This window comes from Hyperolius riggenbachi, chromosome 8 (genome assembly GCF_040937935.1).
Source record: "Hyperolius riggenbachi isolate aHypRig1 chromosome 8, aHypRig1.pri, whole genome shotgun sequence".
NCBI classification, from domain to species: Eukaryota; Metazoa; Chordata; class Amphibia; order Anura; family Hyperoliidae; genus Hyperolius; species Hyperolius riggenbachi.
Window position 1 is genome coordinate 66,109,589 of NC_090653.1, and position 25,636 is coordinate 66,135,224.

The 25,636-nt window shown below is 45.3% G+C and overlaps 1 protein-coding gene and 1 long non-coding RNA gene across 8 annotated transcripts in view; one reads left to right on the forward strand and one right to left on the reverse strand.

The window, feature by feature from the left end:
• LOC137528867 (uncharacterized) overlaps positions 1-25,636 on the forward strand; it is a 214,717-nt gene that overhangs the window by 170,830 nt on the left and 18,251 nt on the right. The window lies entirely within an intron of this gene.
• MEIS3 (Meis homeobox 3) overlaps positions 1-25,636 on the reverse strand; it is a 308,873-nt gene that overhangs the window by 23,977 nt on the left and 259,260 nt on the right. For all 7 annotated transcript variants that reach the window (XM_068250573.1, XM_068250572.1, XM_068250575.1 and 4 more), the window contains one exon: positions 17,822-17,933. In XM_068250573.1, coding sequence (XP_068106674.1) covers positions 17,822-17,933 — 112 coding nt within the window. The remainder of the gene's footprint in view (positions 1-17,821; positions 17,934-25,636) is intronic.

Genomic DNA, 25,636 nt, shown 5'->3' on the forward strand with positions numbered 1-25,636 from the left:
ACGTGAAGTGAGAAAGATATGGAAGCTTGCAACAAATCCCGTCCAGACCCAATCCTTAGAGTGCGAAAAGTTTTCCAATGTTTAACTTTTAACTTAACAAATTTATTTATACTGCAGTGATGAAACATACTGGTCCAACACAATGTGAGACATCCGGGGATATTGCAGATTCATTGACGGCCTTTTCTTTAGTTGGGCTGGGTGAGAGGCGGGGTTGTTTGCACATGCAGTACGGAGTCACCAGTCTTCAGAAGCACTCTGGGTCTGTGAGTGCTTCTAAGGATATTCAACCACTTGGTCGAATATGTACGACGGGGGTGACAGTGCTGGGACAAGGGGACGAAGCGAGGACAGGGAAGGATCCAGAGCTTTCACTCTCCATACGCGAGTATGTGACTTGCTTTCTTTGGCTTCAGTATCACTTTAGGGCTCTTTCCCACTAAGGTCGCATAACGTGACCCTAACGCAACGCATGTGAGCTTTCAAGTTGGACGTTATATAGAGCCACGTTAGGCATCTCTTGATGTGTCCGTGATGCATACTTTTTGACGCGTACTATCGGACGAAAACGGCGCATGCGGCAAATAAAACAACAACAAAAACAGTACTGGGCATGTGCAAACACCCGAACGCAGCCACATACGAGTATAACGCACAGCACGCTGCACTTTAATTTACAACGCAGCGTTATACTCCAACACAACGTGGGCACTGTGAACAGCCCATTGATTTTTCAGTGCTGTGAGTTGGGCTGCTCTAACGTGCGCCTGTAATGTCCCACTGTGAAAGCAGCCTTAAAGAATAGGAAACTGAGAATCAGCAGGACAGCCAGGCAACTGGCATTGTGTAACAGGAAATAAATAAACCAGCTTTCAATACCTCTATCTATAGAGCCCCTATATATAACAAGAAGTACAAACATTTGTAAAGCGCTCCATAGGACCCAAAGCGCATGCATAACACATGTACTTTTTTCTTCAATGGACTTCCTAATCTGCACATAGCAGGAGCCTTTGTTGCTGTCAGCACCTGGACTAATCTAGTGATCTGTCACACCCATCAGTCACTGTGAAATGGCTGTGTATAACAAAATAAAAGCAAAGCAAGCTGCGACAAGCATGTGATTAGTTTCATCATGTGACAGATGTGCAAGTTTCTGATCACAGCAAACCAGACCCTTCCAAATTAGACTAATGCTGGTAACACGATGCCCCCGTCCAATCGACCAGAATCGGGCGATTATTTATATCAAGTCTGATCGAGAAAGGGATCGATTTTTATGTAGTTATAAGGAAAATCTATCCTTTTATCGATCGGGGGCAGTTTGGACATTTACACATGCTTCAATTTCCTGTCAGATCATCCATCGATTGGATGGGAAATTGCATCGTGCGTTCCCAGCTTGAGGTTATCCTACACATCCCAGCCTTTGGAAGTGCAAAAAACAACAACATACCAACAGCAGTCCACAGTATTGCAGTTATATCAATTCTGATACATCATCACCCTTTTTAAAAAAAGGTCATATGTGTCCAATCTTTGTTAAAACTTAGATTATCTGAATAGGACGGAGCTTAATGCTCGTTACACATGACAGATGGGAACTGGGTGATTATTTCCTACATGTCCGATCGGCTCCCGATCGATAGTGATCGATTTTTGCGCACTTCTAATTGGAAAATCAATCACTTTATCGATCAAGTGCACTTTGGACATTTACACACGGTACAACTTCCTGTCCAATCACCCGGCGATCAGGCAGACAATTGCATCGTGTGTACCCAGCATAATGTTTCCTAAGTCACAACCAATCACAGGTATTGAAGATGTTTGCCCATCTGTGGATTTCCTTTGGATAAACACACAGCAGTTCCCAGGATATGGGCTGACCATGGCAGCACCAGCACTATACAGGCATGACAGGACTGATCTGCGTTCCACAGCATCCCTCCATCCAGTAAGCGGCGGTTAGCCTCGCGGGGGTGCGATTGTCCCCCTCTCAGAGAGAGCTATGGCCAGGTCCTGCAAACGTGCAATCTCTCCTGCCTCTTAAACATAAATCAGAGGAGGACATCCAGAGAAGGGGGGGCTCTATAACAGCTGCTCAGCTCCTATAACCTGCGGCAAAAGAGAGGCTTAAAAGCTTGCCTGGAGGGGAAGTAAATTATGCATCAGAGCCCTGCGTCTGCTCTGCCCTGTGTTACACAGTATTGCTTCCCTCCCCTCACCTCTACGGCACCCTGTTATGCCCCATGTTTCCATATGCAAAAACCAGCCTTGACTGATGAATTTTCATAGCACTAGAAAGGCGTTGAACAAAGGCTTCCCAGGCAAGAGGCAGCAGAAAGACGAGGCGGATACATGTCGGGGGTCGCAGGAGTCAGTGGGGTGTAAGGTGAAGGCATTGTCTGCTGCACTAATTACTGATCCGGAGGTCACGAGCACAAGGATTCTGGGAGATCAGCGTAGAAATAGGGCACCTTACAATCTAATGATGATCTAAGCTTCAAGCCCATTTCAGTAATTTTTCTCTGATCAGCATTATATAGCCAAGATCACAGAATACTGTGTTTTATTTCAACAAAAGGAGATTAAAGTTTGTACAAAACACAAAACTTAGGATGGAACGACTGTCATGAAATCACCTGTAGGACTTAGGCTCCTGTACAAGCTGAGAATTATTTTATGTGGCAAATCCACCCTTTTTAGGCGCAACCTGAAAACTCTTCAGGAAAGCATACTCTCCTACCTTTGGCCACTGACCACCATTTTTACCATCTCATACACAGCTTCCCTTTACCTACTGTCCTATCCCTAAAGACTCAGAGATGAGTCAAGTGGCTCTCTACTGATTAGTAAATCTGCTTTCTTTTGTCAGAATGTTTATTAAAGGCCATTCAATGTAACACATCAGCTGCAGACCATATGTCTTTATTAAAAATTGTCTATTAGGTGGAAAAAATTTGCGCCCCTGGCTTGGGCTATAGAGAGCCTGGGAAAGATTTGCTGAATAGCCAGTGAATTAGCAGCAGTCTTTGGCCAAACATCACAGCAAGATCTGAAAATAAGTCTAGGCAGTGCTGAGTTTATTAATAAAAATAAAACTACCCCTTGCTTGTTCAGGCCTACAACAGCTTTACAACAAAATCTAACTCTGCAATCCTTTCTATGCTACAATTTGATCCAGACAAGTGTTAGAAGTTTCTGCCCGCTAATAGACAATATTTAATAAATGGAGATCAGGACTGCAATGCCCCTTTAAGTGAGGGGACGACAAACTTTGCTCTCCTCCCACTTCCCAAAAACATACAGATAAGTAAATTGGCCGTAGACTGTGATACATACACTACACAATACATACAGGACTATGGTAGGGACTAGATCATGGGTCCCCAAAAATTTTGGGTTGAGGGCCGGGTCAATATACTTGAGACTGCTGGGGGGCCGGAGTATACATAAAATGATGCAGAAGTCTGCGGGCCAGACAGTGGAGCATACCCAGGTGACAACCTGCAGTCCGATTAGACAGCAGTGTCACCTGATGTGGAATTTGATTGGAAACCAGCGAATTACTGTTTCCTGGCTTCCATGTGGATGGGTGGGGCCAGCACTGCTATTCTATATGCGGACCACCAATATTTAAAGATGTAGCTGACCGCATCTATAAGTAATACATTTAGTGTGTGGGGGGCCGATAAAAAAGCCTCAGGGGGCCACATTCGGCCCGCAGGCCTTAGTTTGAGGACCACTAGACTAGATTGTCCACCCCTCTAAGGGACAGTTAAGTGACAACACAATATACTCTGTACAGCACTGGGGGAGAGGTCAGCGCTATATAAATAAGAATCTGTATGTTTGTGGGATGTGGGGGGAAACCGGAGTGCCCAGAGGAAACCCACACAGACACAGGGAGAACTTACAAACTCCGTGCATATAGTGCCCTGGCTGGGACCCAATGCTGTTGCCAGTGATCTCCATTACGCCACTGTGCTGCCCATTTATCTTAATTCAGGGTTACTGATGGTGTCTTCAAATACGTGGCAGTGTATGGAAAGTCAGCTCGCTACTAATACTCCTTTTTACAAAGTTTATTTTCTAAATAACTTTTAGTAAAAGAAAACAAACAAAACTCCCCACAGTACTGCATTTTGTTTTCTAGTGACCGGGCCGTAAATCCTAAAGCCCAGCAACCTTTTAGAAGGACTACGTACCTGTTTAATAAATGGAGCTTTCTGAAGGAGCCAAGAGGTTCAGAGTCAGATGTACCTTGTGCCATTATGCCTTCATTTGGCATTCTACATCTTATTAACAGACCCCTACCCCCCCCCCCCCCCCCCCCCCCCGTATACGGCCAACATCAGGGCCAGCTTTATAACTGGATCACTGCACAAAACCATGCTCCAACATGAGATCTATGAGCATTATACATAATCTAATCTGCTCCTATCAACGGATTACAGTAACTCCCAGTGTCTGTTCTCCTCATTAGATCATAACCGGGATAATTCAATATGTCCTGAGCACCTGATAGCTGGCGGCATCACTACCTTATGATTACACAGTGAGCAGCGAACCCACCCGGGGGGGTCTCTGAGGAGCAGGTCGCTGCAGAACCCTGGACAGTATGAAAGGTCTACATGAATGGAAGTTTCTGAGAAGCCAGCAACAAAGCAGTTTACTTAGTATTACTTTTTTCAGGCCACTGACCCAGAACAACAACAGTGTGGACTTCTGACTGCATGCTGAATCTTACTAATATTATCTGCTTATTAAATGCCAACGTACATGTGGCCTCGTGCAGACAGGCTGGCCCAAGGGATAAATCCTGCATGATCACTACGGATGAAAGTTTCCCCCAATGAGAGTATAGATGAGCTGCTTGGCTCTTTGTGGAGCAGCCCACTGTGTTATATGGAGAGGGGAGAAGGGCGAATGAGCAGGAGGAGCCCTGCTTCAGATCACAGTGGGAGCTTTAACTGCCTCCGGTGGGTGTGGCAACTCTGTGAAATGAAGTCACGCCTCTATGCTGACAGCCAATCACTGAATTGACCTCACAAACTGTCCTGGGCTTTACAGTCTAATGTCTACTAGAGATTGTCAATAAGATGGCTAAGGCCCGGTTCACATTAGCGGTTTTTAGCGGATTGGAACCAGACCGTATACTGTACAAACGGAACGGACGCAAACGGATCCAATGTTAATCTATGGGACTGTACACGTCCGTCCGTACGGATACGTTACCTACGTTCCGGTCCCCAGATCGAAAAAAATTCTGCAGGCCCTAATTTTCCAGACCGTTTCTCCCTGCGGAACTGAAACAGAAGGTTTTGCAAGGCAACAGGAACAAAAAGAAAACGGAACTTAACAACACACTGGCTATAAAAACGGACCTTTCTAGCCGCTTCCTGTGTACTCTCTATGGTACAGCGGCCATCTTGGCTTGTTTGGCACATGGGCCTAAAAGTGCTGCAGGAGTGGGATCCATCCCAGTTTGTGGATTTCTGGAAAGAGATGGAAGACATCAGGCCATACAGCACCTGATTGTCCAAGTGCAGGGGCAACCTGCCCTTTGGGACAAGGGACACCCAGACCGCAAACAGCTGGCTTCCGTCCCACATGGTAGTAGGTGAAAATTAAAACCGAGGCTATGCCAAGCCAGAAGCTGTAGAAATACACTGGATCGTCCAAACAGCAAGCTCCCTCCTTAACAATGACCACAATGTATTTAAAGATCATTCCGAGCTCTGGTGTAAATATAGCTTATCTTTAATACTAATTTTAGAACTTCCCCTTTAAAACGGAAACTGATACAAAACGTATGCAAAATGGACACAAACTGAACTGAAACGGATTAAAACCGGTCCGCAACGGATCCATTCGAACGGACAACGGATGGGTTGGAACTCACAGTTTTGGCACAAAACTCTAATGTGAACCGGGTGTAATGGGTTGCAGGTCCATTTAATACAGATTTAATGCAGCTTGGAAATGGACCAATTCAAAGTCAGGAAGTGCATTTAATTTTGTCAGTGCCCAGCTGCATACAGTTTGCATCTCATGACCATCATGTTATATTTGTTGCTGTTCTTTGAAGAGATTTTCCTACTTCCTTTCTGCACAGGAAGTGATGAAGAGTCTCAAAGGCAGAGACAGAGGACAGTACTAAAGATCAAAAATAAGCTCTAACCTTGTTTACCACACCATCCAAAACCTCAAACATGACCGTGAAGCTCGGTGAAAACAATTATTGTTTCTTTATCCCAATAGGCACGTAACTATAGTATTGGGTATTAGGAGGGACAGGGAAAGTTAGGGCTGTAGTAAAGAAGAATATTAGGGGTTTGATCAGTTATCATGACACTGGCTGTCAGATTACTGCAATGCATTGTGAGACTTGTAGTTCCTTAACAGCTGGAGAGTCAAGTTTGCAGATCACTGGGTTAGGGTGATAGTAAGGGATACTTGAACAAGTAGATTAGGTGGTTAGGGTTTATTATTATTTAGGGGGTGTAAGTTGAAGATATGGGTACAAATATAGGAGGGCCAAGCAGCCAGGAAGGGGTTACATTTATCAACCAGGGGGCGGGGAGGGGGGTTAGGTAGGGATGCTAGGGACAGGATTGGTAATACAAGGGCACTGAAAACCAGGATATATGGGCATCGCCAATATAATGGTGCCACGTTACCAGTGCCATAAATAAACACACACCCCAGATTGCCTCTCAGATGTTTTAAAATCATGTTTTATGCTTTTACAGATCTAAAAGATCAGAAGAGAAGCAGAGTTGCATTGGGCAAATAATGGGCATGGACATACTCTCTGCAACACCAGCGTCCTTCTTTCTTTCTATCTGTGGCCAATGTGGCACTACATACTGCTGTAAAGTACTTGTTCAGATTTGTTTGATATGTTATTCACTGAAACTCTAAACCGTAACTATTAATCTGCAAGCAGAAGGACTCCTCAGGTACAAGACCAGTGGGTGAGAGCCTGTGGCCTGGACGAGAATGCCTGTTTATGGAACAGCCAGCACACGTCTGCTGGAGTTGTTTATTTTACACTAATCCAGTTTACATACTGCGAGGAGCGACTGGAAGAGGGAGGGTGCTGCTACAACCAGAGCCCAGAAAAGAGAGACAAAGAGTGGGAGAGAGAAATAGAGAGATAATGCCAGATAGAGCAGGGGAGGAAATAGAGAGATAATGCCAGATAGAGCAGGGGAGGAAATAGATAGATAAAGGCAGAAAGAGAGAGTGATAGGGAGACAAACCAAGAAAAGGAGAGTAAAAGAGAGAGACCGAGGAGAGGAGGGAGAAACCAAGAAGATCCCAGGGCTGCATTCTGGGCCCCCCTTAGGATTATCCTGTAACTAACACTCCCTGTGGCTTGATAGCGGCCCTCACTGTGAGTCAATGAAGCAGACACTCAGTGAGGCGGCCTGTAGAAGGGGGGGAGCAGTACTGGGCAGTGTGTGTTTGGGGGGGTGCAGATATTTATGAATGAGAAGTCATGCACAGATGGGAGGGGGGGGGGAGAGACTTCTTCAGCAGCCCAGTTAATGCTCAGAACTGGCTCTGCACATTTATCTGATGACCTTGAAGTTTGAGAGCACAGGAGGGTGGGTGGTGCAATAAGCGGTGGGGGGGGGGGCAGGGTCTGGCACAGGGAGAAAGGCAGGCTGTGATTTCACTGCTAAGTCTCTTGCAGGGGCACACAATCCGCACATTACCATGTAATTTCCATGATTGGGGAAGGGGGGAGCCCTCCTGACACACACTTGGGTGTTCATGTTACAGATGACATTACAGAATTAAATGGAAGGACTGTGAATGGTCAGCAGATCTGAGCGGTGAATCATAAGAGAGCCCTCGGCAGTTTATCACTGAGCTCCCCCAGGACAGCTCAGGGTCAGCCTGCAGAGTAGGAGGCTGCCCTCTCTGTGGCCCCTCTAGCTCAGGCCCTCCCCAGCTCCTATTCTACACCATACAGGCCCAGTGCTGGAATCCCACTCCTAATTACCATATCAGTCATCCTGATCTATAAGCAAACACTGAAATGCCTTCATGACCAACTCCAAATGCAGCTGGCTTTCCCAATTGTCCCTGGTGGGGTTTAGTGGCCACCCCTCCTCCCTTATTCAATGATCTCTGATTGGCTTTACCTCTTCACCCATCTCTGCTGAAATGAACAGTCTGGCCTTATCTGTAGCAGCTTTGTGATCACAATCAGCATTTTACTCCCCGACCTGTGGCTGCCTGATTACACACTGCGCCACTAAAGCTGCCTACAGACCAGAGAGTAAAGTTGCCCCAACTGATTCTGTTACGTTTATTTGAGCCGTGAAGCTGTCCTTCCAAATTATGCTGAGTACACAGATCGGATCTCACCAGAGCCACACAACTGCTAGTAGATATTTTACAGGCCAATGGCTAATGCGAAACAAGTTAAGTATTGTTCATTGCCCACCTCTGATCTTCTAAATAAGCAACCCTCACAAGAAATGCCTTAAAGCAAACATGAAGCGAAAATAAACTTATGAGATAATGAATTATATGGGTAATACAGCTAAGAAATAGAACATTAGTAGCAAAGAAAAGACTCATATTGTTTCCAGCACAGGAAGAGTTAAGAAATGTCAGTTCTTTATGCAAAAAAGCTTCTTTGAGATATTCCACCTACGTGGGTGGAATACAGTGCTGTTTTCTGAAGCATTTAACCACTTGAGGACCTAGGGCTTTCTACCCCTTAAGGACCGGCCACTTTTTTTCCATTCAGACCACTGCAGCTTTCACGGTTTATTGCTCGCTCATACAACCTACCACCTAAATGAATTTTGGCTCCTTTTCTTGTCACTAATAAAGCTTTCTTTTGGTGCTATTTGATTGCTCCTGCGATTTTTACTTATTATATTCATCAAAAAAGACATGAATTTTGGCAAAAAAATGATTTTTTTAACTTTCTGTGCTGACATTTTTCAAACAAAGTAAAATTTCTGTATACATGCAGCGCGAAAAATGTGGACAAACATGTTTTTGATTAAAAAAAACCCCATTCAGTGTATATTTATTGGTTTGGGTAAAAGTTATAGCGTTTACAAACTATGGTGCAAAAAGTGAATTTTCCCATTTTCAAGCATCTCTGACTTTTCTGACCCCCTGTCATGTTTCATGAGGGGCTAGAATTCCAGGATAGTATAAATACCCCCCAAATGACCCCATTTTGGAAAGAAGACATCCCAAAGTATTCACTGAGAGGCATAGTGAGTTCATAGAAGATATTATTTTTTGTCACAAGTAAGCGGAAAATGACACTTTGTGAGAAAAAAAAAAAAAAAAAAAGTTTCCATTTCTTCTAACTTGCGACAAAAAAAAAATGAAATCTGCCACGGACTCACCATGCCCCTCTCTGAATACCTTGAAGGGTCTACTTTCCAAAATGGGGTCATTTGTGGGGTGTGTTTACTGTCCTGACATTTTGGTGGGTGCTAAATTGTAAGCACCCCTGTAAAGCCTAAAGGTGCTCATTGGACTTTGGACCCCTTAGCGCAGTTAGGCTGCAAAAAAGTGCCACACATGTGGTATTGCCGTACTCAGGAGAAGTAGTATAATGTGTTTTGGGGTGTATTTTTACACATACCCATGCTGGGTGGGAGAAATATCTCTGTAAATGACAATTTGTTAATTTTTATAACACACAATTGTCCATTTACAGAGATCTTTCTCCCACTCAGCATGGGTATGTGTAAAAATACACCACAAAACACATTATACTACTTCTCCTGAGTACGGCGATACCACATGTGTGGCACTTTTTTGCACCCTAACTGCGCTAAAGGGCCCAAAGTCCAATGAGTACCTTTAGGATTTCACAGGTCATTTTGAGAAATTTCGTTTCAAGACTACTCCTCACGGTTTAGGGCCCCTAAAATGCCAGGGCAGTATAGGAACCCCACAAATGACCCCATTTTAGAAATAAGACACCCCAAGGTATTCCGTTAGGAGTATGGTGAGTTCATAGAAGATTTTATTTTTTGTCAAAAGTTAGCGGAAAATGACACTTTGTGAAAAAACACAATTAAAATCAATTTCCGCTAACTTGTGGCAAAAAATAAAATCTTCTATGAACTCGCCATACTACTAACGGAATACCTTGGGGTGTCTTCTTTCTAAAATGGGGTCATTTGTGGGGTTCCTATACTGCCCTGGCATTTTAGGGGCCCTAAACCGTGAGTAGTCTTGAAACGAAATTTCTCAAAATGACCTGTGAAATCCTAAAGGTACTCATTGGACTTTGGGCCCTTTAGCGCAGTTAGGGTGCAAAAAAGTGCCACACATGTGGTATCACCATACTCGGGAGAAGTAGTACAATGTGTTTTGGGGTGTATTTTTACACATACCCATGCTGGGTGGGAGAAATACCTCTGTAAATGGACAATTGTGTGTAAAAAAAATCAAAAGATTGTCATTTACAGAGGTATTTCTCCCACCCAGCATGGGTATGTGTAAAAATACACCCCAAAACACATTATACTACTTCTCCCGAGTACGGCGATACCACATGTGTGGCACTTTTTTGCACCCTAACTGCACTAAGGGGCCCAAAGTCCAATGAGTAACTTTAGGATTTCACAGGTCATTTTTGTTTCAAGACTACTCCTCGCGGTTTAGGGCCCCTAAAATGCCAGGGCAGTATAGGAACCCCACTAATGACCCCATTTTAGAAAGAAGACACCCCAAGGTATTCCGTTAGGAGTATGGTGAGTTCATAGAAGTTTTTATTTTTTTGTCACAAGTTAGCGGACATTGATTTTAATAGTTTTTTTTCACAAAGTGTCATTTTCCGCTAACTTGTGACAAAAAATAAAATCTTCTATGAACTCACCATACTCCGTACGGAATACCTTTGGGTGTCTTCTTTCTAGAATGGGGTCATTTGTGGGGTTCCTATACTGCCCTGGCATTTTAGGGGCCCTAAACCGTGAGGAGTAGTCTTGAAACCAAATGTCGCAAAATGACCTGTGAAATCCTAAAGGTACTCATTGGACTTTGGGCCCCTTAGCGTACTTAGGGTGTAAAAAAGTGCCACACATGTGGTACCGCCGTACTCAGGAGAAGTAGTATAATGCGTTTTGGGGTGTATTTTTACACATACCCATGCTAAGGGGGAGAAATATCTCTGTAAATGACAATTGTTTGATTTTTTTACACACAATTGTCCATTTACATAGAAATTTCTCCCACCCAGCATGGGTATGTGTAAAAATACACCCCAAAACACATTATACTACTTTTCCTGAGTACGGCGGTACCACATGTGTGACACTTTTTTGCAGCCTAGGTGCGCTAAGGGGCCCAACGTCCTATTCACAGATCATTTTGAAGCATTTGTTTTCTAGACTACTCCTCGCGGTTTAGGGGCCCTAAAATGCCAGGGCAGTATAGGAACCCCACAAGTGACCCCATTTTAGAAAGAAGACACCCCAAGGTATTCTGTTAGGTGTATGGCGAGTTCATAGAAGATTTTATTTTTTGTCACAAGTTAGTGGAAAATGACACTTTGGGAAAAAAAAAACCAATAAAAATTAATTTCCGCTAACTTTTGACAAAAAATAAAATCTTCTATGAACTCGTCATACACCTAACAAAATACCTTGGGGTGTCTTTTTTTCTAAAATGGGGTCACTTGTGGGGTTCCTATACCGCCCTGGCATTTTACAGGCCCAAAACCGTGAGTAGTCTGGAAACCAAATGTCTCAAAATGACTGTTCAGGGGTATAAGCATCTGCAAATTTTGATGACAGGTGGTCTATGAGGGGGCGAATTTTGTGGAACCGGTCATAAGCAGGGTGGCCTTTTAGATGACAGGTTGTATTGGGCCTGATCTGATGGATAGGAGTGCTAGGGGGGGGGTGACAGGAGGTGATTGATGGGTGTCTCAGGGGGTGGTTAGAGGGGAAAATAGATGCAATCAATGCACTGGAGAGGTGATCGGAAGGGGGTCTGAGGGGGATCTGAGGGTTTGGCCGAGTGATCAGGAGCCCACACGGGGCAAATTGGGGCCTGATCTGATGGGTAGGTGTGCTAGGGGGTGACAGGAGGTGATTGATGGGTGTCTCAAGGTGTGATTAGAGGGGGGAATAGATGCAAGCAATGCACTGGCGAGGTGATCAGGGCTGGGGTCTGAGGGCATTCTGAGGGTGTGGGCGGGTGATTGAGTGCCCTAGGGGCAGATAGGGGTCTAATCTGATAGGTAGCATTGACAGGGGGTGATTGATGGGTAATTAGTGGGTGTTTAGGGTAGAGAATAGATGGAAACACTGCGCTTGGGTGGTGATCTGATGTCTGATCTGCGGGCGATCTATTGGTGTGGGTGGGTGATCAGTTTGCCCGCAAGGGGCAGGTTAGGGGCTGATTGATGGGTGGCAGTGACAGCGGGTGATTGATGGGTGGCAGTGACAGGGGGTGATTGATGGGTGGCAGTGACAGGGGGTGATTGATGGGTGATAGGTGATTGGCAGGTGATTGACAGGTGATCAGTGGATTATTACAGGGAAGAACAGATGTAATTAATGCACTGGTGAATTGATAAGGGGGGGTCAGAGGGCAATCTGAGCGTGTGGGCGGGTGATTGGGTGCCCACAAGGGGCAGATTAGGGTCTGATCTGATAGGTAAAAGTGACAGGTGGTGATAGGGGGTGATTGATGGGTGATTGATGGGTAATTAGTGGGTGTTTAGAGAGAATAGATGTAAACAATGGATTTGGGAGGTGATCTGATGTCGGATCTGCGGGCGATCTATTGGTGTGGGGGGGTGATCAGATTGCCCGCAAGGGGCAGGTTAGGGGTTGATTGATGGGTGGCAGTGACAGGGGGTGATTGATGGGTGATTGACAGGTGATCAGGGGGGATAGATGCATACAGTACATGGGGGGGGGGGGTCTGGGGAGAATCTGAGGGGTGGGGGGGGGGGGGTGATCAGGAGGGAGCAGTGGGCAGGGGGGGGGGGGATAAAAAAAAAATAGCGTTGACAGATAGTGACAGGGAGTGATTGATGGGTGATTAGGGGGGTGATTGGGTGCAAACAGGGGTCTGGGGGGTGGGCAGGGGGGGGGGGTCTGATGGGTGCTGTGGGCGATCTGGGGCAGGGGGGGTAAAAAATCAGTGTGCTTGGTGCAGACTAGGGTGGCTGCAGCCTGCCCTGGTGGTCCTTCGGACACTGGGACCACCAGGGCAGGAGGCAGCCTGTATAATACACTTTGTAAACATTACAAAGTGTATTATACACTTTGTATGCGGCGATCGTCGGGTTAACATCCCGCCGGCGCTTCCGTATGGCCGGCGGGATGTTGCGGCGGGTGAGCGGCGCCAGGCGGAGGCGGAGGATCGCGTCACGGATGACGCGATCGCTCCGCCCATGCCCCTACAAGGACCGCCGCCAATTGTCAATACGGCGGTCCTTGCGGGGTGCACTTCCCGGCCGCCAATTGTCAATACGGCGGTCGGGAAGTGGTTAAACAGCAAAGAAACCGTGAAAGACAGCTTGATATAAGGTGTTTTTTTTTCAGGAACGTTCAAAGGGTCATAAGCTCTGCTCCGTTTTACAGCCTAAAATATAGAGTGTGGTTTCAAAACTGCAAATATTATTATTTTTTTATTTATATAGCGCCAACATCTTCCGTAGCGCTGTACATAGTACAAACAAATAATGGGGAACAAATACATGAGAAGTAAAAGACACTGTACAGTCATAGCATTGAATACAATAAATACAAATACATACAGAGTTGATGTGTATTTGGCACATGTGCATATGTTAAAATTACAGCGGTATGAGAAACACTAGGGGGAGGTCCCTGCCCTTGCAAGCTTACAATCTAGAGGGTAGTGGGGAGGAAACAACAGGGAAGGAAACACAGGAGTTAGTGGGTGAGCCAGTGTGCCTTCAGAGCTGCCTATAGCAAATTATAGGTTTTTCTGAACAGGTGTGTTTTCAGAGTACGTTTGTAGGTTTCCAGACTTGTGGCAGGACGAACCGGCTGAGGGAGGGAGTTCCAAAGGAAAGGGACAGCCCGTGAGAAGTCTTGGATGTGAGAGGAGGTGACTAGGATAGAGGATAAAAGGGTCTCCTGTGAGGAACGGAGGGTCCGAGCGGGGAGGTATCTGGAGATTAAAGAGGAAATGTATGGAGGTGATAGGTTGTGTAGAGTTTTGTATGCAAGCGTGAAAAGTTTAAACTGGATCCTTTGGGCAACTGGTAACCAATGGAGGGATTGGCAGAGAGGGGCTGCATCAGAGGATCTAGAAGAGAGGTAGATGAGACTGGCAGCGAAGTTTAGTGGGGATTGGAGAGGTGCCAGTCTGCTTTTTGGTAGACCACAGAGTAGGGTTTTACAGTAGTCAAGACGGGAGATGATTAGGGCATGCACCAGCATTTTAGTTGCTTCTTGTGACAGGAAGGGACGGATTCTGGAAATGTTTTTGAGATGGAAGTAGCAGGAGGTAGTTAATGTGTTGCTATGCGGTATAAAGGAGAGCTCAGAGTCCAGAGTTACCCCTAGGCAACGAGCTTTAGGGGTTGATGCAACTGGGGTGTTATCTACATTGATTGTGACAATGGGAGGTGGAACAGAGAGTGAAGGTGGAAATATCACAATCTCCATTTTGCTCATATTGAGTTTAAGGAAGCGGGATGACAAATGTAGATACAGCGGATAGACATTCGGGGACTTTTGATCGTAGTGTGGAGAGGTCTGGGGCAGCGCAATAAATTTGGGTGTCATCAGCATAGAGGTGATATTTAAACCCAAAAGAGCTTATTATTTGTCCCAGGCCGTGGGTGTAAATGGAAAAGAGGAGGGATCCAAGGACGGAGCCTTGTGGTACTCCCACAGACAGTGGGCGTGGAGAGGAGATGGTAGTGGCATAGGAGACCATGAAGGAATGTCCAGACAGGTAAGAGTTGATCCAGGAGTGTGCTAGGCCCTTGATTCCTAGTGTTGAGAGGGTCTGGAGAAGTAGGGTATGATCAACAGTGTTGAACGCGGAGGACAGATCTAGAAGTATGAGAACCGAAAATCTGCCATTAGCTTTAGCAACTAGGAGGTCATTGGCGACCTTAGTGAGAACTGTTTCCGTAGAGTGTTGAGGGCGGAAGCCAGACTGAAAGGGGTCCAACAGGGAATTAGCAGAAAGAAAGTTAGACAACTCTAAGTAAATGTGGCGTTCCAGCAGTTTGGAGGCAAAGGGTAGGAGAGAGACTGGGCGGTAATTAGAAAGGGCAGTAGGGTCTAAAGAGGTTTTTTTTTGATTAGTGGTGTTATGATAGCTTGTTTAGATGTAGAAGGGAAAATGCCAGTAGAGATGGAAAGGTTAAACAGTGTTGTTAAAGGGGAACTGAAGAGAGAGGTATATGGAGGCTGTCATGTTTATTTCCTTTTAGACAATACCAGTTGCCTGACTCTCCTGCTGATCCTCTGCCTCTAATACTATTAGCCATAGCCCCTGAACAAGCATGCAGCAGATCAGCTGTTTCAGTGGTTCAGACTTATAAGTCTGATCTGACAAGACTAGCTGCATGCTTGTTTCTGGTTTTAATCAGATACTACTACAGAGAAATAGACCAGCAGGGCTGCCAGGCAACTGGTATTGATTAAAAGGAAATAAACATGACAGCCTCCATATAACTCTCTCTTCAGTTCAGTTCCCCTTTAAAGCAGGAATGAGGGGGGAGGAGAGCTGGGGGATAAGATGAGAGGGAATAGGGTCCAAGGCGCATGTAGTAAGATGAGCTTTAGAGATTAGTGAAGAAAGACGCTGTTCAGTTAAGGCAGAGAAGGTTGTTAGTAGGGAGGAGGTTTGAGTGAGTGTGTTATGTAGAGAGGAATAGTTGGTAGATGGGGAACTGCCTGGCAGAGAGGGAAGAGGTGATTGGACCGGTGAAGAGGGTAGCCTTTGAAAGCTGTTCTGTAGTGTTTCAATTCTGTTCACGAAGTATGCTGCAAAGTCTTCTGCAAACAAGCATGTGGTTGTAGGTTGTATGGCAGAATGATGCAGTTATAAATAAAGCTATATAACTGAAAATAAAAATATGAGACTTAGTTCTTGCCACTAATGTTCTATTTATTATATCATAATTTTTTTTCACTTCAGGATTGCTTTAAGGGGAACCTTACCTGAGAGGGATATGGATGTTTCTTTTTAACCAATTCCAGTTACCCGGCTGTCCTGCTGATCTCTCTGGCTGCAGTAGTGGCTGAATCACACACCTGAAACAAGCATGCAGCTAATCCAGTCTGACTTCAGTCAGAGCACCTGATCTGCATGCTTGTTCAGGGGCTGTGGCTAAATGTATTATAGACACAGGATCAGCAGGAGAGTCAGGCAACTGGTATTATTTTAAAAGGAAAAATCCATATCCTTCTCAGTTTAGGTTCCCTTTAACCTCCTTAGCGGTAACCCCGTGTGTGACACGGGGTAAGCCGCCGGAGGGTGCCGCTCAGGCCCTGCTGGGCCGATTTGCTTAATTTTTTTTTTGCTGGACGCAGCTAGCACTTTGCTAGCTGCGCCAGCACCCCGATCGCCGCCGCCGCGCGCCCGATCGCCGCTATCCGGTGCGGCGCGCGGCCCCCCCCCCCCCAGACCCCGAGCGCTGCCTGGCCAATCAGTGCCAGGCAGCGCCGAGGGGTGGATCGGGTCTCCCAATGACGTCCCGACGTCGCTGACGTCGGTGACGTCATCCCGCCCCGTCGCCATGGCGACGGGGGAAGCCCTCCAGGAAATCCCGTTCTTTGAACGGGATTTCCTGATCGCCTATCGCCGGAGGCGATCGGCGGGGCTGGGGGGATGCCGCTGAGCAAAAATATAAAAAAAAAAAAAAAATTAAAAAAAACTGTTGCGCTTCCCCCTGGCGGTATTTTTCATACCGCCAAGGGGGTTAAGGAACAAAAATCTAACTTTCAGATAATTCTCAGATAGTTTCCAATATTTACAAACTTTACACCAAGTTTATTAACTGCGACTCCGCATCCCAACCACAATATACATAATGAATGCTAAAGTTAAAAATATTGTCATCTACATACTTTAAACAAAACTGTAATGCCTTCATTACATTATGTGCAGGTTATAGGATATAGCTGAACACCCTTTGTAACTACACATTTCTGCCCCCCCCCCCCTCCCCGTGCCTGACTCCCCAATAAAGTGCAATGCCATAGGTCCCAGGTACTAAAACCACCATCACGATCGCTGTATTTTTCTGCAGCATAATCACATAATTTGTGCTGCTCTCTGTGCTTACTTCACACTGAGGCTGGTCAAAAGAGACGCAAACAATTCCAAGTTAATGCTGGATTATGCCAATTTTGAAAATGAGTCAATCAGATCCTGCCAAGGTGGAATTCGAATGGTCCATTTCAAACTGCATAAACTATTATTAAAATAAAGTACTTATATAGCACGGACATCTTCCACAGCGCTGTATATCGTCTTGTCACTTAACTGTCCCCAGTCCCTGTGTGTTGTATGTATCATAGTCTAGGGCCGATTTAGGGGAAAGCCATTTCACTTATCTGTATGTTTTTGTGATGTGGGAGGAAACCAGAGTGCCCAGAGAAAACCCAAGCAAACACAGGGAGACCATACAAAACAATTCAATTACTGCCACCACGAAACAGTGTTAAGAGGAAACTGCTTCTATCCACAGACATCAAATTGTCAACCAATCAAAGATGAGTATTGTAGGTTTTCATGACTATTATCTCACACCTGTAGCCTTCTATAGGGCAAAGTTTGTAGTGCATAAACATTGGCAGAGCATTACCTTGTTCGCTGGAGTTATCACCGCTCTGTGACGCCAACCCTCCACTGGATGGACCCGGCGTTCCTGAGTGGGTGGAGCCTGTCTCATCGTGATCACGAATCCACGAGTTGTTCTGGAGGAAAATAATATCAGATCAGAAACTGTGACAAGAAGTTGATGCACAGGGAGACATCCAGTAAGAAACCTGTAACTACTCGGGAAAAAATAAAAAGCAAAATTAATAATCCGCAGCATCAAATTACAAAGCATCCTCCATTGTTCTAAGCTTAAAAAAAATGTTGTATTGCACTGGGCTAGTGCATGGATTGAATAAGAGCCAAAAGATGTTCATGAGAGCTAGATATCACTATAACCTTGTATGGGCAGCATGGCGCGGAGGATGTGTGCTGTACAATGCTAGATCTCCATCCGGCCAGGACAAAGCTTAAGAGTTCTTCTACCTCAACCAATATTGTGAGCCAAGCTGGGACTGGGCATTGTGACTTCTTCAGTGTTTAGTGGCACGATGTTATACAGCTATAACAACAAGTAACACAGATACAGGGGCCGTTTCTTAGTGAATTAAAGGACAACTGAACATAGGGGTTTATGATGGTTGCCATATTTATTTTGATGGCTTATAGCTTTGCACTTCACCGAACACTCGATTGATTTTCAACAGATTCTCTTCTGGAATCTATTGGACATTAATGTGCAGTAAATGGCAGGAATCTATCAGAATTAATTATTTTAAGAAAGGAATAAATCGTTTTGAAACACTGGGTGAAAATCTATAAGCGTATGGCCAGTCAAGTCTCCCACCAGACACAAATTAAACTGGCAATTTTACAGTAAAAGTATAATTGAAATCAGGCCCTGGTATTGTCTTTTTGGCAGCCTAGTGCTTATATAGATGGAAACGTTCAGATTGCATTATTTGCATATGAAATTCCAATGCCATCACCAGAAGCCTAGGCATTTGGTCACATGGCCACTGGATGTAAAGCTCCTGGTTAAAGGTTACGGACTGGTCTGCTTTGAGGCACTTCCAAAAATGAGGACCATTGTGATGAGGTTTGCCTATCAGCCACGTAAAGCAGAATGGCTACAAAAAGTTATACACTGTAATCCCTTAGCAGCAAGATGAACAATGTCTATGTAGCATGTGGCAAGTGTATTTCATACATGTCCCACATGTCAGGCCCAGCCTTACAGTCCACCAAAAAAAGGCTACAAAACTTTGATTGGTACCAGGTAGCAGCAGGCACTGAAACAAGACACATAAAAAGGAACTAGCAGGCGTTAAGAGGGGAGAACTCGATTTTCTATGGTCTCTTTTGTAAGAGCTTTTAGAAAACCCAACACCAGGGAGATAAGAGCAGGATGAAAGGAAATCTGCTGCTTGGGATGTGAGGGGTCGTTTTCATTTGTACATACACCCCCTCTGGGAGCTGAAGTGACCCTTATTGACCCTTTAATCCCACATTCAAAGGGCTTGCTGCCTTTAGGCTCCAGCCCAGCTCCCTCTCTCCTGAACTGTGTCGTTTTAGCTCCTACTTCCAGGTGATCAGAGAGTTTTAAGTTCCAGCTGTGAAGATGTGGAGTCACCAGAAACCATGACCCCTTACCCTGTCCTGATTAACCTGGGGCTGCAAGTGGGACACAAGGGTTAAAGAGGGAGCAAGCAGCAGTGCTGACCTGGAGGAGAGACCAGGCATGCAGAGTTTTGTTTAAAATCTGCAGGGGGTTTGATTCAAACATGAAATGTAAATGAAATACAGGCAGTGGGGCCTTTACATGCTAATTCCTTCTTTCTCTTCAAACACAAAATACGGAAAATACTTCCATATATCCAGATAATGATAGACACGTTCTGGGGTCGGAACCTTGTGTAGTGAAGGCTGAGGCCTGTTTAATGGGTCAGTCCTTCCAAGGACCAGAGGTAACAGATGTCACTGGAAGGCATAGGGAGTCCGTCTAAGGACTCTTGAGAGTGTCAGTGACCTTATTAGTTAGCTGGGCTCTCCTTCCAGGATCAGGATGTACTGCTGTATAATATAGTCAGCTCGCTGTGCTGCAAACCAGACATGCTTATAAATATGGCCATGTGACTACGGGTATACACCAGGGATGTATAAATGTCTACCAATAGAGAGTTTTTAGGACAACAGGAGAGCTGAATTTTATAAAGTGCATTTAGCTACCTGGCTCCTGCAGGCAAAGGCAGACCCATCTCTCCACCCACTGTAAAGCCCAAGCCCCTCCTCCAGGCTATAAAAGCTTGCCAGGCTTCTCCCCTCCAGCGCAGAGCAGGCATATTGTATGCAGCTTGTAAATGGATCAATCAAGTCCCACCAAGGCTTAAATTGATTGGTCCATTTTCAGGCTGCATATATTTGCATCCACAATAATTGCATAATCCTGCATCAACTCTAAATAATTTGCATCTCATTGATCATCCCTAATTAGACGAATGCCAGCCTTCTCCCATCCAATGCAGAGCAGGCAGTGAAAGCATGCCAGCACTCTCCCCTTCAGTGCAGAGAAGGCATTAGAAGCATGCCAGTCCTTTAAACTTAGTTTAGATTTTGTTCTGCATGTGGATTCATTATAGTGGTCTGATCTGGCTGGAGTCCTCTTCAGCCATTCAGTTCTGCCGTTTGTCCATTACTGGTTCTTTACTTGCCCTACCCATGTCTGCAGACCACCGCCTTGCACTATGTGACACCTGTGCAACCCTCTACAGCAGAGGTGCAAACACTTTTTTGGCTTGTGAGCTACTTAAAAAAATTAGCAAGTCAAATTGATCTACCTATGTACCATATTAGAAGCACACTTGTATATACAGAATGGAAAATGTAGTAGGGTCTGGATCTACCATGAAGTCCTTTGCCATCTACCTAATGGACATTTCTGCTCTACAGGCTAGGTTGGGAGCATGCCCTACAAATGAAGTTGGTAGAAAATCATGTGCTGTCGCATGGATCTCTAAGTTCCATAAAAGAAACAGAAGCAACAGAGCAGCTGCATTGAGCATAATGGTGCACTAGCTGGCTAGCACTTTTGCCTTAAAAGACGATCCAGGAGATAGAAAACATGTTGGTGGTGTTACCGTAAATAGTACGGGCATGTTTTGCAGCACTTTAAACCGGCTGAAGTCATGTCGCCAACAGTCGCTCAGAGAGCTCACGATCTAATCCCTTCCATGGCCATAGTCTCTTGTCAAGTGATAATATAGGCACGTAAACCCAAAATGTGTCTCCCATGCAAGCTGTATGTCAAAAGGCAATATGGTTCCACAGAATAAAGCTAGCCAAACAAAGGGCAGGGCAGCACAGTGGTGTAGTCAGTGGATAGCAATCCTAGCCAGGGCACTATCTGCACAGTGTTTGTATGTTCTCCCCGTGTTTCCTCCGGACACTCTGGTTTCCAAAAACTTACTTTTCCCCATAAATTGTCCGTAGACTATGATGGACACATGACTATGGTAGGGATAAGATTGTGAGCCCCTCTGAAGGAGGGACAGTGACAACATTATATACTCTGTAAAATGCGTGGTAGATGTTGCCGCTATATAAATACTAATATGGAATAATAATAATATTAAAAAAAAAACAAAAAAACGATCTTAAGCCTGATATACACCATGCAATTTTCACTTCGGATCCTACTTCCAATCAGGTGCAAAATATTGGCCTGGTACCCAGCCTAGTGATGGCCAGAGATTAATTTAAAGCTTGAAAAATCTCTTTCTGTATCAAAAGCAGATCGAATAGGCTGGAAAATATTGATAGAAATACTGGCATGTGTATAACATTGTGAAATGATTTAAATGGATCATTTGCTTTAAAATAACAGATTTAAATACACCCATTCAAAAAGCACTATTGAGTCAGGTGACCGCCTTGATCTAGCAAGCAGCTTGTAAGGCAAGCATTGGCCGTTTCCATCAGACAGCTATTTAGCTTGATGACAGATTTCCTGTAACATAAAAGGAAGTGGGAACACGCAGACAGCGATAGGAGTTAGCGAGCATCACATACTCACAGCTGCTGCATTGGGCTTGTGGAAGGGTCACTTTTAGGTTCAGTGGGGTCATGTGACTCTCCTGTCTGCGGACTAATCCTTCCCTTCCCTGTGCTAATTGGAAGCTACAAGTTTTGTAGTGTTGCACTGCAACATAAATGTATTCTGACACGTCAGTCACTGGCCCTTGGAGCCAAAACCGACACACACCGGGGATAATTTAGCCAGAAGACAGTTAATCTTGCCGTAAGCCTGTGGACTGCGGGAGGAAAATACAGCATCCAAAGGAAAGCAACGTGAAGACAGGGATAACATGCAGGCTCCATATAGATGATGCCTCCAGGCTAACGTGAGCCTCAGTGCTGCAAGGCGGCAGTGTTAACCTCTGCGCCGACTCCGCGCTGCGAAAATTAAATATCTCCAGGCAGGTTCACAAGCATTTTCAGAAGCTGCTCACAGCGGTGCTTTTAGCACAAATGAATTGCCTTTAAACCTCTGGTAAAATGTTGCAGTAGGGACAGAAGATCCCAGCGACAAGCATTGTTGTAGGTTTGTTTTGCTTTGTAAAAAGGTGTCTGTATTAAAAGACGCCTGAAATGAAAGGAACAGTGAAGCTGCCATTATCTCTTTTTAGCATGCAAGTTGCCTAGCAGTCATGCTGGTCATCTGACTTTAGCCCAGCCAGTCACACACCTCAATGCACAGCGTGCAATCACAACAGCCAATTGGTTACTTGATTAAGCCTGGCAGATACATACGAGGACTGTTGCCGGGCAGGGATTGGGATCAATATACATTGGGCAACGGTTCGGGGTCCAATGCTGATGTGTTGCTAGCCTCCAGACTGATGGCTTGTCTGTTGCTATGGTGGGGAAGGAAGGATAACACATGGTGCACAAGGAGTGGCTTCCAGCAGGTGGGGTAAGTGAGGAGAACAATGTGCTCAGTGGTCACTAAAGATCCACCATGCTGGACGTCTGAACTCACATCCATAAAGTACATCTCCTGGCATTGCGTCAGGTGCCAGTAGGGAGAATAAAACATTGGCATGGGCAGAGGAGATGGCGACCACCACACAAGAGAAGCCCCCCATAGGTATTTTCTCTCACCCCAACAGCACACTATTACGAACCTCCCTTAAGGGTAGCTTCATTTTAAAAAGAAAGAATCAATTTTGCTGCTCATTTTGCTTTAAACGATGAATGACCAATATCAAATATTGTGTCTGATCTAACTGGCAGATCAATTGAAATTACTGTTGGGCAGATATCATGCAGTAGGCCGGTGTGTACAAATGACTTTGTTCTAAAACCATGTCATATGAAACGTCACTTCCGCCTTTGCGCTCAGAATTCAAATGACAATCTGTGTGTGAACGTTGTTTAAGCTATTTGTTGTTTCTTTTTGCAGGGTAATGTCGATTGACTGTTCTCACTTGTTTGTGTGCACCAAATTTATTCTAGTGTTTGTACCTTTACAATCTGAAGGACTGTAAGGAAAACTGAATCAAAGGAGAGCAGTTGTTTAGAACAGCCAATCAGATTTCAGCTAGCTGACAAGGATTCTGACTGGCTACTTCTGAGCAAATCTTCCAGGTTTACTCCAGGTTTCTTTGCATCTGTCTCGATAAATTAGCCTCAAAGAATTTTCACAGTCTTGCCTTATGCTATGAAGGGGTAGAGAGACTGGTGGCAACCTATTGTAATGAATAAAACTAAGTGGGAAAATGCACCCCGTCAAGTGATTAATTCCCCATGCAAGGCTAGTGCAAGCCATCAATGGAGGCTTGTGCATGCATACAGTATATCCATACAGTACATCCAACCATCTACCGTGATATCCCCCTGGAACAATTATACTGCAGATCAAACAATCAGAAATCCATGTCCTTGTCATACCCCATCACTTTACTGAAAATCTATCAAATACTATTGAAAGAGGAACACTTGAAAACTTAGCATGCAGCCCCAATGCCTAACATTATATATATTAGAACACATTTATAGCTATACAATAATACAAAATGAAATAGAGAGTGGAACCCCAACATGGCAGGCAGGAGATGTAGTGCTGAGCAGGAGCAGAGGACACCTCTGGAGAGGAAGGGGTTAGGTGGCGATGCTGTGAGCAGGGTGACAAGCACACAATAGGCTGCTGCTTGGAATTTGGAATTAGTGCACTCAGTGCGAGGCCTCGCTCTGTACCCTGCTCGCTCTGTAGCCTGGAGGAATATTAAAAATGCATCAGTCCAGCTATAGGCAAATGCATCATCGCCTGCATTAGTTTGGGAAGAAAGAGGCGGGAGAAAGCCGGGCAGAGCGCCGTTAACTGGAGGGGAGCGTAACCAGCGATTAACAATCCTGGGATGTGCCTCGTTAAAGATGCAGCAGAGTGTCCCTGCGTGCTGCTGTGTCCAGTTCTATCACACTCCCCGCATTTATGTGCAGACGTCAGAACAATGCTGCTACACTGCTGACTACTGCACCATGGACATGCAAAGAAACACAAGCTGCTCATAGGCTCTCAGCAGGGCTTAAAGGAAGCTTTCTACGAAATACTAAGGGTCCTTTCACCCTGGGGCGGTGTGTCAAATTGACCTACTGCTACCGCAGCCCAATGAAAGTCTATGGGGAAGTTCATACTTCCTGCGGTGTGGAACGCTGCGCCGGAAGTGCCCAATTTAATACTAGCTCATACCTCTGTTACCTTGCAGCTCCTGCAGCGATCTGCGTCTGCCCAGAAGTCATGTTAGTCTATGGCGATGGTTCTTTAACCACATTGGCGTTGCGATGTCGCGGTGTGCAAGCGTATTTTTACAATACGCTTCCGCATACCTGAAACAGGAAGTGACCGCAAGAGCGAGTCACTTCCTGCTTGGCCGAATGCCAGATAGTGAATACCGTGTGCTAACACGGTATTCCCTGAAGGCCTGTTTTAGGGGGTGCGATGCGGCAGGCGCTATATGCAGTTTGAAACTAGCCTCAGGCTAACTGAATAGTGCAAGGGATTTAAAAACTACCACCTTGAACTGCTTCGATGTGATGAAAACATCTGTAGTTAAAAGGCACAGCACATTTTCAGTATGACTGGTGAGAATAGTCATGCATGAGGCTCCCACAGATAGAAAAACACACTCACCATACTCCTGTCCAATACTACAGGTAGAAAAGCAGATATTAATGGCCCATGCCACTTCTCATATTCATGGCTGATCCAACAGACAGAAGTGCACACACTTCATACTCATAGATGGTCCAATATACAGAAGAGCATGCTCACCAGACTCAAGGCCAACTCCATAGAGAGGGAAGAGTACATGTCATACTCCTCACCTATCCTACTGACTCAAAGTTCCCTACTTTGTCATTGCTCTCTAATGCTGGGATTACACCATACAATTTTCTGTTAGATTTTTCTGTTAGATTCTCTAATGCTGGGCATACACGGTGAGTTTTTGCACCAGTATCGAGCCAGCGGCTCGATGCCGGAGCGTCACCGCTCGTCCGCGCGGATCGATTCCCGCACGTAACCCGCGATTGCTGCTAATCAGCCGCTCATTTCTTCCCATTGTTCTCCCCGCCGGTATCGAGCGCAGTATCAATCCGGCGGGGTATCAGACAGGTTGAATATTATCAATCGAGCCATCAGCGGCTCGACTGATAATATAAAACTCACCGTGTATGCCCAGCATTAGTTCAACATTTTGGAAATGTATCTATCTTATCATCTATCTGCTGAGCAATTAGGCATTGTTCTACTCAGCAGGAGCTAACCAGAAGACAATGCACAAGAGATAATGACCATTCTCTA